The sequence below is a fragment of the Eurosta solidaginis genome, chromosome 2 (assembly GCF_040869045.1).
Source record: "Eurosta solidaginis isolate ZX-2024a chromosome 2, ASM4086904v1, whole genome shotgun sequence".
Lineage (NCBI taxonomy): Eukaryota > Metazoa > Arthropoda > Insecta > Diptera > Tephritidae > Eurosta > Eurosta solidaginis.
The window spans coordinates 268,453,520-268,466,633 of NC_090320.1; the positions used below are offsets into that span (position 1 = coordinate 268,453,520).

The 13,114-nt window shown below is 35.8% G+C and overlaps 1 protein-coding gene across 29 annotated transcripts in view; it reads left to right on the forward strand.

The window, feature by feature from the left end:
* The first annotated feature begins 1,070 nt into the window (after positions 1 to 1,070).
* Nhe2 (Na[+]/H[+] hydrogen exchanger 2) overlaps positions 1,071 to 13,114 on the forward strand; it is a 253,657-nt gene continuing 241,613 nt past the window's right edge. For all 29 annotated transcript variants that reach the window (XM_067767902.1, XM_067767909.1, XM_067767916.1 and 26 more), the window contains exon 1: positions 1,071 to 2,375. In XM_067767902.1, the coding sequence (XP_067624003.1) occupies positions 1,071 to 2,375 (1,305 nt within the window). The remainder of the gene's footprint in view (positions 2,376 to 13,114) is intronic.

Sequence of the window (13,114 nt, forward strand, 5' to 3'; positions counted from 1 at the left end):
AGAGATTATTTCACATGCACACATGTAGTTATCAGTTAAGAACAGAAATTGTTACTCACATAAACACGCATATAGCTAAATAGGTAAGTATGAGATACAACTGTTCCAGAAGGCATGTTCGGGAAAAGTCTAGACCTTAGGAGAAATATGCGAACGAAGCAACAAAGAGTATAAAAGCAACGCAGCTGAGCAATAACTAATTAGTTTGATTTAAACACGTCATTAGTGAAGTATAATTGTAATTGGAAGTACCACTCCCAAAGTACCACTCCCAAAGTAGTCTAAATAAAGACCATTTTACAATACTGAATATTGGAGTTATTTATTCGACAGTTCAGCGGTTCCAACATTAGTAGACAGTGTATAATTATCAGGAATTTCCCAAAATTCGTAAAAATATTTTTTTTTGCATCTGGTTATTTCCCTGTATCTCATCTTCGCTGATATACATGGTTGCCTACTTGTGTGTGCATCACAATGCTTCCATTATATTATCGAAATGCACCACCAATGTTTACTAAATAATTTTAGAATATCACAACAATTATTCGTTCCCTATATTAACGGCACCTTTTTACAAATGCTTTTTCTCTTTTCTTTTTCAGTTTCTAAATTAAAAAGCGCACTGAAACTCTTACTATTATAACAAACTAAAACTAAGCGTAATACCGTTAAACGTCTTTTTAATCCGAAAAAATTACCAACAATCTGTATCCAAAATATCAAATAAAATAGAGCTGGCTCAAATAAATCGAAAGTCACATAAATTAGTATTCAAGATATCTCAAATAACCACAGCCTAATGATAAGTCACAAGTACATACCATCAAATTTCATTTTCAATTTTCCTTGAACCAAAAAATTTTAGCCGATTATTATGTTAGTCATTAACAACACGAACAAAACCAGCACCAATGAAAAAGCTACGCGTTTTAGTGATGCTAATATAAACAAAAAAATATTTTCAGTTAATAATAATAATATTAACACAATTGCTGTAATAAAAAATACAGCAGAATACATAGTGAATACACTTACCGATCAAGAGCATTATTAGCGAACAATATCGAATGGCGATTAAAATGAAAGAGACTGGCTATGAAAGTTTTTTAATTGTTCCAAGTTGTGCGGGTGCTAATATGGGAACTTTGAATGCAAAACAACAACTTGCGTGTGTTTGTTCACTAAAACAACAACAAGTGATGTGCGTGAATTGCGAAAGAGCTGCATCGGCTGCTGTAACAGCAACAACAATGGCAACAACGACAACGATGACTACACGCGTGATGTTAGGTGGCGCCGAAGTTGATGACATACAAAGTGATAGTGATGATGAATATAACGATTATAATTGTGATGCAGAACTTGGGGAAATGTTTAACGGTAACAATAACACAAACAGTTATTATGCTAATGATAAAGAGGATGGTGGTGATGCCAAGTCGGACATTGCAAGTAAGAAAGTTCTGGAAAGTATTTATGTCGATAAAAAAGTTACAACGGTTTTGAATGGTGCTACTTTTAGTAAAATTGTAAAAAATAAGTGTAATAATAATAATTATAAGAAAAATAATAACAACTGTAAAAATGCCAGTGATTTAAATGAATGCAAGAAAGAAAATGTTGGAAATATTTATAGTATACGTGTAATAAATAGTGTCGATAAGAAAACTGTAAAAAATAATAATAATAATAATAATAATAATAATAAAGTATACAGTAATGATAATAAAATGAACACAACTAACATAGTAATTAGTGATTGTAGTCCAAAAATCGCAACTATAAGTTTATGCCAAAATAGTATTTTGAAAAATCGGAGCAAAGCAGCAAAAAACGCAGCAGAAAGCCTTAAAACAAATTTCACACTAACTGAACACGCAACAAAAATGCAAGAAATTCCTACAAAGCAGTCGAATGCAGCTGAACAACATACTTTTATTTCTACCGCACGTGCGCAACTTTTACGCTTTTGGTTAGCATTTGTTGCTTTCTGTGATACAGTTACAATTAAACACGATGATCCGCGTTTAGCCGCAGCGAGGCCACCACGTAAAAAAGAGGCGCATGATAAGACGAAAAGTGCGGAACAAAGTGAAAAAATGGGTGCAAGTGCAGAAAATACTTCCACTCCTACTAAACAAGCACAGCACTTAAAGTTGCTAACAAATCGTAAATTAATATTTCTTTTTATTGTGTGTGTCTTCTTCTCATGTCTACAACGTATTGAAGCTCGTCCAAATAGTTTGATAGAACAAAATATGATACCAGATGATGTATCTGTTACTATAGCTACCCCCGCGGCTGTAATTGCGACAACAACTCCGGCAGTGACGGCTCAGAGTAACAATGGCGTAACAGCAGCGCGACTAACGGTGAGTACTACATTTTTTGTTTAATTGTTTAACGCTTTTATTGCAAAGAATATGTATAGTATTTATCACAATAGTTATTTTTGAAACTACGTCGTACTTTTTCTGTAGGCTGCAATTATTTTTTATAGTCAATATGCCTTACAAGCATATTTAAAGCACACCTGCAGAACTCAGAGTTAATTTTAAATTTTGTCAAAAATGTACGAGTTTGTGCTCTCATGAGAAACCTACTCTGAGTTAAAATTTTAACTTGCAGTTCTCTAAAAAGTTTTTCATGGGATTTTGACAGTTAAACCAAGTGTGAAAATGTCGACAAGGATATCCAGCAGAAGCGTTTTGGCATCGGTATCTATAACGAGTAATTTTGCTTCTGTCAAAAGGTATTTGTATTAAAACAAAGTAAGAAGAAACAATCTAAGCTCTGTGGAGGGATCCATAGTATTTCTGCGCAGAACACTCTGGTTGGACCCAACACCGACTACACGACGTAGTATTACTGCGCAGAACAATCTTCTGCACAGTCTTTATTAGACTACTTTGCAAGTACTTCACAATAACACTTATACTTCGCAACCAATACCGTGCTTAAATCAAAATGATTATTGACTACTCAGCTTTCGTTGCTTTTATACTCTCTGTTGCCTCGTTCACCCATTTCTCCTAAGGTCTGTAATTTCGTGAACTTTATGCTTGTTTACCAGCTATATACATGTAGAATCATGGCGGAACCATTAACAGGTGACTGCCGGAAATCAGCTGATTGGTATTTTTTTAATGTAATTTTACACTTCAACTTCCGGCGCATTACAATTTTGACATTAGTCCATATTTTCTAAAAACAAAGCACATGTGATTTTAGTTATGTTTGTACGTATGTCGCCGTGTATGGTTCCGCATGAGTAAAACTGAATACTATTTCGTTACTTTATTCATTTCTGAATATTTTTTATGTATGATCATTATTTCATATTTATGTAAATATGTTTGTAGCTAAACAAGCCAGTGGTCGGCATTCTATAATTTTATTAATATATCTTATATAACAATATTAACATGAAATTCTTATTATTTATTGTTTACTATCACCTTGAACTTGAAAGTGCTTATTATAAATGAAAATACGGGCACCATCCAGCCGGCAAAGATCTACATACGTACATATGTATTTACTATAAAATTCTCAACCATACTTGGCTGACTTCGCTGTAAATATATGTACTTAATGTGCAACGGTGTATTAAAGATGTAATGAAGCATCCACGAAAATATCTTCACACTATTGTATATATGTATGCATTTTATTTAGACGTCTTTCAGTTTTATTGCAATTTATTGTCTTATCTGTTACGTAGTTATTCCCCTCCACTGTAAGTTAATCTCCATACTTTCAGTTTCTAACAACCCAAAATAATATTTGGAACACATGTAAGGCTTATTTCATAGCAGAGAAAATTCGTTTGTGAAGACTGGGATATGGAATCTCTGATTGTGCTCCAAAATTTTCCCATCCTTCCTTGTAGAAAAGAGGATCTTACAGTATGTATCGAAGACTGTCTTGGGACATTTGTTTATTTATTTATTTACTCAAAAGCTAAAATTATAATATCAAATTATAAAATAGCTATAAAGCCATAGCCGCAAAGGCCTTAGACTAAAATCTTAGGACATATGTAGGCCGTTTCTGTATTATGTTACGGGTTATTAACCTTAAGCAGGATATGGTCTAGCACGACAGATTACTGAACTTTCCCTAGCATATTATTGCTGTAGTTCACCGTGCTTACCTTCTACGATGCCATGTTCGATATTCATGGTGTGAGTGATGTCCTCAGACCTCATTTATGCCTAACATTATTTTGCAGGCATATGTCCTCTGAGTCCATATTCTAGTTATTTGAGAGCACTTTGGTGATAATTTGAAGGTGTTCCTGCCCGAGAGAATGTTCATGCCCATTCTATAGGCTACCTTCGTAATTCTTAGTTCTTATAATCGCTTGCACACATTTTTGCTGTGTTTCTAGACTGGCATTCAAAAGTGAGTGGGGGTTTATGTTTGTACATATGTATGTTAATATCGACTTTATGACATTCCTGTCTGCTTGCCGGAATTCGCAGCTACTTTGTGACTTCGAGGTGTTATAAAATTCAGCGCATGGGTGTAATAAAATTAGCAAAGCACATAAAAATAAACTATAAACGTAAGAAGTGTATTGCATTAGTAGGGTGGTACATTAAAGAATTGTTTGCATGAGATTTAGTTTTATTTAATTTATGTTGTCCATTAATCGAATAACTGTTTGTTGTATTGGTATTAATATATATAAACAATATGTGCAGATACAAACTTTCTTTCATATTGTAACGAATGTTAGCAGCATTGAGCGATGCTATCGTCTCTAAGCCGATGTTAAGCAGTGACGTGAATTCACATCCATAGATCAATCATTATGTATCTACATAAACGAAACAATAATTGCGTCTACACATATGTACCATGTACGTATACGAGCAGCGGAGAGTCAATGCACAAACACATGCATATATCTGAGATACTCCTGAAAGTATGCAATGAGAAAAACTATAAAATCATGCAATTGTAGCTACAGCTGAGAAGTTTGAGAGCTGTTGGACTAGTAGATTCTGGAAGCGCCTAGAAGATGCGAACGTTGAAATCTGAGAGTATAAAAGGCGGCAATTGCAGAGGCGCTGGAATTCAGTTTGATTTGAGATTTCGATTAAGACGCTATCTAGCGAGCAAGAGCAGTATTATTTTGAATAGTAGAGTTTCATTTGAGCTATCAATAAGTTTGGTTATTAAGCAAGCTATTCGTTGCAAAGTTTGAGTGTTATTGTGAAGTACTTTAATAAAGGCCATTTTGCATTATTACATATTGGAGTTATTTATTCAACAGTTTAGTGATTCGACCCTAGCAGAGGATTGCAAATAAGAGGATTTGCAAACAAATTCGTTACAATATATAGAAAAATAACACAATAACTTAAGCAAAAATGAAGAAATCTTCACTAAAGTTTTTATGCTGGCTTATATGAACCCCGAATAGATTGCTGTTTAAAATGAACGAAGTCGGCATACAACTTCTTCGGCATAAAACATGTCAGTCCTCCTCAGAAGTATATCGCACCAAAGTATTCTTATTATTGATGTATATTGGAACGATTTTCCAACATCCTTGTCAAATTTGGTTTCGAGACAAAGCGGTTTCGGCATTGTGCCATCATCAGTGTCGATTTTTGTTCTGATGATGGCACAACACCGACCCCGGTTTGTCCCGAAACCAACTTTGACAAGGGATGTTGGAAAATCGTTCCAATATACATCATTTTTCCACCCTGTCGGAAAATCAACAAAACAAAATAAATATTCTTATTATTATTAATAAAGGTCTATCTCAGTAAGAAACCGTTCAATCTGCAGATAAATCTTTATTTGGAGCCCATATACATGTATGCTGACGGAAAAAACTACTTTGATCTTAGGTATAATCCACTGTTAGCATCTGAATAATAAATATGGTATTTAAACGGACAGTTAAATCGATTAGATATCAAATTTGGAAATTTTGTTAAAAATGACTTCGGATGCAATCTTTGTGTAATTAGCACCTGCATATGCGAAAAATTAAAAAAAAGTGTATATATTAGTTTGGTCATTCGGAAAAAATTATCCTGGTAAAACGATGGATATGCGATTTAGCACACTAAAAATAAAAAAAATGTATAACTTTTTACAAACATAGATTTTTTTAAAATATCTTTTTAAAAAACACAAATTTTTTTGTTTGCTTTAAACAACATTTTAGCAAACGGTCGACAAACACATCATCTATGCAAAATCGTACCACATATAGCGCAATCTTATTATTTCATTTAACCCGCTTTTTCAGAATTTGTTTCAAAATCAGCCTCAGTTAGAAATCGATCGAAGAAAGCGCTATCTCAAAGTTTATTGAATTTAAGTTTATTTAGAACGTTTTTCAAACAAATATTGAGAAAAGACAGGTTTTAGCCGTTTCTCGGCTTATAGCGTTTTTGAAACCAATGCTGAAATAGGGTGTTATTTAGAATTTTTTAGGATAGAGCGTTTTCGAAACCGCAGCCGAGATAGGATGATATCCCTATCGACTGCTGAAAGGAATATAAATATGAAATGAAGTTTGCCAAAAATGGTAAGCAGACGTATTTACTTTTAACTGTATACTGTACAGTTTCTAATAAATTCATATACTTATAAATTAGGATGGTAATTAAAAAAATAAAAATGTTCAAACTGTAGTAATACATGTTTAAGGACGTATATTTAAAACACAAAATCGATAAAGCTGTAGTAGTTGAAGATATGAAATATAAAGAAATATGAAATAGTCTGCATTTTGGTGCAACATTTGTATGTAATTATTTTCACCGAAGTATTAGATTTGATTTTTTGAGTAAGACTGAAAAATTTGTGTACGTAATGTTTATGAACTACCCTAATGTAAATCTATGAGTATATAAGTATGTCAACTTACACATAGATAACTTAAAGTTAAAAGCAAATATTTGCTTTTTAAAAGTACTAAAAATTTAATTATCTAAAATATGCATAAAACAATTATTACCAAAAAGCGTTTTCTCAGTTTCAAAGAAGAAAATTTAATTAGATTTCTCTTACGAAAGGGTCCATCGCCTGCTCTCTCTCATTGGGTATTTACAGCGATTATAAAGATTATCCTATCCTATCGAATCATTTTTTAGTGGGAAGCCACAAAAAAAACCTAACTTAAATAATTACAGGTGGAATGCAGGCGGGAGCCCTGGAAACAATCCCGACTGCTGCACTGTATGCCATTTTACACATTCCACCTGTAGACTTGGTGGCAAAGAACATAATGTTAACAACTGCAACGAGGCTCAATGTCTCGGAGCAGCTTGAGCGCAGACCATACGGCCATAGTAGTAAAGCCGTCATCAATTCCAGCGCAACCAGACTATCAGATTCCTTATCTGCGCTTCGAAGGGGCTCTGAGGACCACAAAAGAGGTGAATAGTTGGCGCAAGAGTGTCCGAATGGCGGACTAGACGATTCACGTGTACAGCGATGGTTACAAAGTAGTGGAAGGAATAGGGGCTGTGCTGATCTGGAAGATAACAAATCCTGCAAGCCGCCAGATCACAGTATTTTTTTTCAGGCGGAAGTAGTAACCGTAACCAAAGCAGTAGAAACACAGGAAGAAAATAACTTAAAATATCAGCCGCGTCAACTTTTATACTGAAAGCTAAGCAGCATTTAGGCAATAATTTCGTATAGCATAGCATCTAAAAGTGTGTTAGAGTGTAAGCAATACCTGGAATGAATGGGAGTAGGGAGAAGCATACATCTGTATTGGGTACCAGGGCATGTGGGATAGATGGGCACGAAAAAGCGGATGAACAAGCTAAAAAGGATACATCCCTCGAAGTTTGCTCAGACATACGAATTAGATTGTTCGAGATTAAAAGAAGGCGAGAGTTGCACATGAACGACCAAGTGGGAAAGGCGTGGACCTGGAAAGTGTCGAAGATCATGTGTAGTTCTTACAACCTTAGACTAACAACGTTACGCCTATCATGAAAAAGAGTGGACTGTAGACTCGTGACGGGTATTTTGACTGGAAAATGCCTTCTGGCGTCAGATGCCTTTAAATTAGGCTTGGTCAGTGATAACAGATGTAGGAAGTGCCGGTCGGAGGTGGAAATGATCGAGCACGTTTTGAGCTCATGTGTGATACAGCTGTCAGATCTAGAAGCAAGTGGCCTAGGCCCTAGAAAGCTTCAAGTATTTGCAAAGAGGAAAGTGTTTTTTATACCATAAATAGATCCTGGGTTTTGATAAGGTTTTCCAGTTTGGTCGTTGAACAAACTTCTGGTACCACTACGGACTAAGTTCAACCTAACCTAACCTAACCTACGAAAGCATATTTCTCAATTTTCGCATGGAAATAAGAAGAACAAAATAAATTGCAATGAATGAATACAAAAACTCCGTTCGCTTGTAACTGCAATAACTCAACCGATTGCAATTGAACTTGAAACAAGTAAGGACGGGACTATCTTCGGCTATGCCGAAGACTTCATACCTTTCATGAATGGGGCTGAACAATAATCTTATCCCGTTCGTAATCTCCAAACAATCGGATGTATAAGATAAGAAATATATAGTGAATAGATGTACATACCTAAACGATTTTTAAGATAAATATAAAATAAAAAATGGCTAAAAACCCCCTTATCTGAACGATCGGTTGTATGTGATACATATTATATATAGCTCCGATCGAAATGATTTTTACAGGAAATCTTCTATGATATATTAAAATATATATCACCGAGTTTCACGTTTATACTTTCTAGATTAAGGGAGAAATGGCCAAAAATCTTTCTATCTGAACGATCGGTTGTATGGTATATAACTATATATAGTTCCGATCAATTTTTTCAGGATATGTTCTATGATATATTAGAATATATATCACCGAGTTTCACGTTTATACTTTCTAAAGTGCGACAGGAATGACCCAAATCGCCTTATCTGAACGATCGGTTGTATGGGAGATATATGTATGTTATAGTGGTCCGATCCTACCGGATCCGACAAATGTCTAATATAAAACAAAAATACATCCTTGTGCCAAATTTCATTGAGATATCTCAAAATTTGAAAGACTAGTTTGCGTTCAAAAAGACAGACGGACGGACAGACGGACGGACAGACGGACAAGGCTATATCAACTCAGTTCGTCACCCTGATCAATTCGGTATACTTAATGGTGAGTCTATCTTCTATATTTCTCAACGTTACAAACATCGGACCAAAGTTAATATACCATTTCATGTTCATGAACGGTATAAAAAGGTGAAGAAGAAAAACGCCTACCGCTGGAAATAGTGCTATTATCAATGGCATTGCTACTGCGGATTACCAGCGACTATTTAAATGGAAATATTTTAAATAGATATGTACATATATACATTGTATATGACATACGTAATTTGCTTTTTGTATTTATTTTGCATTGTGTTGTTGATTATGCAATTTTTTCTACGACAATTGCCAGAAATTAAAAAAAAAAATGCTCTATATTTATATTCGTATTTATATAGATATATTTACGTATTATAAGTTTATTAGCAAAATTATTGTATTTTCTACGATATGGGGCTCCACTATTTTGAAGCAGGAAAAGTGACGCAAAGCAAAAATCAACATATGTGTACGCATGTAGTGAATATTGTAATTGATTTATATTGAATTTATTTACACTTTTCTAAATTGTAAAATTTTTTTCCATATATAATGTATATACAATGGAGATGACGATCCATGATAATGTTAATATTGTAAAGAATTCTGGGGATTTCTGATATTTATACACCTTCTGCTAATGTTCGAATCGATAACCTGTTGAATAAATCACTCCAATATTCAGTATTGCAATATGAACTTTATTTAGTCTACTTGGGAGTAGTGCAATTATACTTCAATATCACGTACTTCACAACAGTGTGTTTAAGTCAGACTGATTCGTTATTACTCAGCTTGCGCTGCTTTTATACTCTCGGTTTCCTCGTCCACCCATTTCTCCCAAGGTCTAGTAGTTGTAGCTTGGTTAGTTACCAGCTATATACATGTATATCCACGCCTCTCCCATAGCCATATGCGTGTGTATGTGAGAGTAACTACTTCGGCCGATGACTACATTTTTGTGTGTGTGAGATATCTCTTCGTCGCCTTCTACATAAGTGTTGCTGGCCTTATGGGTACATGTTCATAAGAGTGGCTGCTTCATGTTTTTGTTGTTGCGTGATTATTTACTAACAGCCTAGTGATGTCAAAATTCGCGACAATATATTTATTTTTGTTTGACTATAGTGTAAACGTAGTGGAAGCTTATAAAATTTGTTCAGTGGACTGTGTAGTGAAAAATTTACAAAGGACTGCCCCTTAATTTTAAGGTTATGTTGGGAAGCTCTAGGAAAAATTTTTTTTTAAATTTTGTTCTTGAAAAATCACGTATGTGTGTAAGGTAGAGATGAGCTCCTACAATTGGATGGTTGTTGTGCTGCCCGGCAGAAGAGATCAGGCCCAAGTAGCGCTACAGGCGCTATTTTCATGCACATTGTCCTCGAACAAATTTCATAATGTACTCTGTGTAATAACCCAAACCATTTGGTTAGATCAATAACCTTTCTGAAGTTCATTATGAACCATTTTGACACCACCTCTAGTTCGGCTAGCACAAAACCGCCGAGAGCTAGAAACCTCATATTCGCCAGAGCTGGACAAAGGAAATGGACGACTGTCTCCATAAAACCGTCCACACTACAGCTTCTGCAACTGTCGATAAAGAGGATTCCCATTCCCTCCGCGAGTGTGCCAAATGGTCAGTGTCCTGTTATGGAGTCATGACGCTCTGCTCTTCTCTGGTTGTAGCCCGGCCATGTTTGCTTGGTGACTGCCAATTGTGAATTGAGTTTTTCTTGATAAGAATGTCACTCTTTAGTGATGAAAGTGGTCGTTACACAGTGAATGCGCCAGAGATGTCTAGCGATGCGCAGGCCTTTGCTAGTTTATCCGCATTTTCATTGCCGTCAGTGGTCCTGTGACAGGGTACCCAAGTGAGCGCGATGGGTGCAAAACTTGCTGTTTCATGTAACGCGTTCTCACAGTTTTCGATGGCCTTACAAAATATATATGTATGGTGAATCTAGTGCTTTGAGCGCTGTTTGGTTGTGTGATTATGTACGTATCTCACCGTCGCTTACCATATAACTTACAGGAAAATATAGGCTCTACCCATACTTTGTATCTCTGCCTGATATTGTGACATTAAGCTGTTCATACAAAACACCCGTACCTACAAGGTAAGCCATTTTGAACCGGTTAGTGTAGACTGTCTGCAGACCAATCCGTTCTTGAGGGAAAGCACACCTTGAAACTCTTGTCAAAAGTCAATGTGGGTGATAAGTAATCTGCTGCCGCATCCACGTTGTAGGATAGCGCTGTGGTAATACAGCTCTAGACTCCCAAAGTCTGATGGCTAAGTACTGTACTCGACTAAAGTGCTCCTGTTGCCCTCTCGCATGTTGTGTTGCTTGTCCATTGCTGGCGACCACTGACGCTCCGTAGGATAGGTCTTATGGCCGCTGTGTAAAGCCACATCATAAGTTTTAGCTTAGGCCATAGTTCCTGCTAACTCTTCTCTTACACGAGTAGAATGAAATGTGTGCCTTTTCTACTCTTATATCAATATTTTGGTTTTCCAATTTAGCTTGTTGTCTATTTCGATGCTAAGGTACTTTACACTCGTGGAGGACGAGAGTTTGTTGCCATTTAGTGAGAGCATTCGAGATTGAGGTCTGTTGTATCTGTTACTTAAGAGTATTAGTTCTGTCTTGCTTGGGTTGCTATTGAAGCAGTTTGCTGCAGCCCAAGTTGCTAATCACACCTGCCTTGATGTATGGCTCGAAATCATGGACACGGTCGAGAGAAGATGAGATGGCTCCTAGAGTGTGCGAGAGAAAAGAATGGTTACTTAGTAGTAAATACTTTTTCAAGATGCTCTCTAATGCAAAAATATTTCCCATCAGAAGGAAAGGCTTGGAGCAAGATAGGCAGCTCTTGTGCGAAGTAAACAATACCAGAGTATCTACCACTCCCAAACTGTTCAAGGAAGTCCTGCGGATATGGGCCGTCCTTTGCCATATATGCATCTCCTACGATATGGTAATAGCCAGAATGCATCGCAAAAAATTTTCCACCCCTCAAACCATTATGTCGGTATATTTTAGTCCCCTCTTACTGCAGGCATGGTTACTGCGTAAAAATTCTAGAGCCCTTAACCAGGTAGGGGATCATGTGAACGGCTTCACACCAAAGTCTGGAAACTGCTGCATCCGTAACCCAAAGTCTACAAACTCATCAGTTTAACATCTTTTCTACTCAAAATTCCTTAGAGATTAAAAAGTGTGTATAAAGTTAAATCAATTAAATATCAGCAACATGCCTTAATATTGGCAGAACTTTCAACGAAGTTTTGACATGGTCAATCAAGAGCAGGCTCAACATTTAGGAGATTGGTTTGCATAGTTTTAGTAACAAAATTCATGGGAGTTTTCCTGAAATTATCGAAAATGAAAGAAGAAAAATTTAAATGACGAAACTTGATAAAAATTGCAACTGCAATATTTGTGTTCGCTGCTTTGGATTCATTCGTTCGTCATTCAAATAAACGAATTTTAATTACATTTTTATACTCAGTTGAGCAGAGCTCACAGAGTATATTAAGTTTGATTGGATAACGGTTGGTTGGTGGTATAAAGGAATCGAGATAGATATAGACTTCCATATATCAAAATCATCAGGATCGAAAAAAAATTTGATTGAGCCATGTCCGTCCGTCCGTTAACACGATAACTTGAGTAAATTTTGAGGTATCTTGATGAAATTTGGTATGTAGGTTCCTGGGCACTCATCTCAGATCGCTATTTAAAATGAATGATATCGGACAATAACCACGCCCACTGTTTCGATATCGAAAATTTCGAAAAATCGAAAAAGTGCGATAATTCATTACCAAATACGAAAACTAGTAAAATTTTGGACAATGGGCGTGGCACCGCCTACTTTTAAAAGAAGGTAATTTGGCAGTCGTTGAAGATATCATGATGAAATTTGGCAGGAAGGCTACTCTTATTACTAT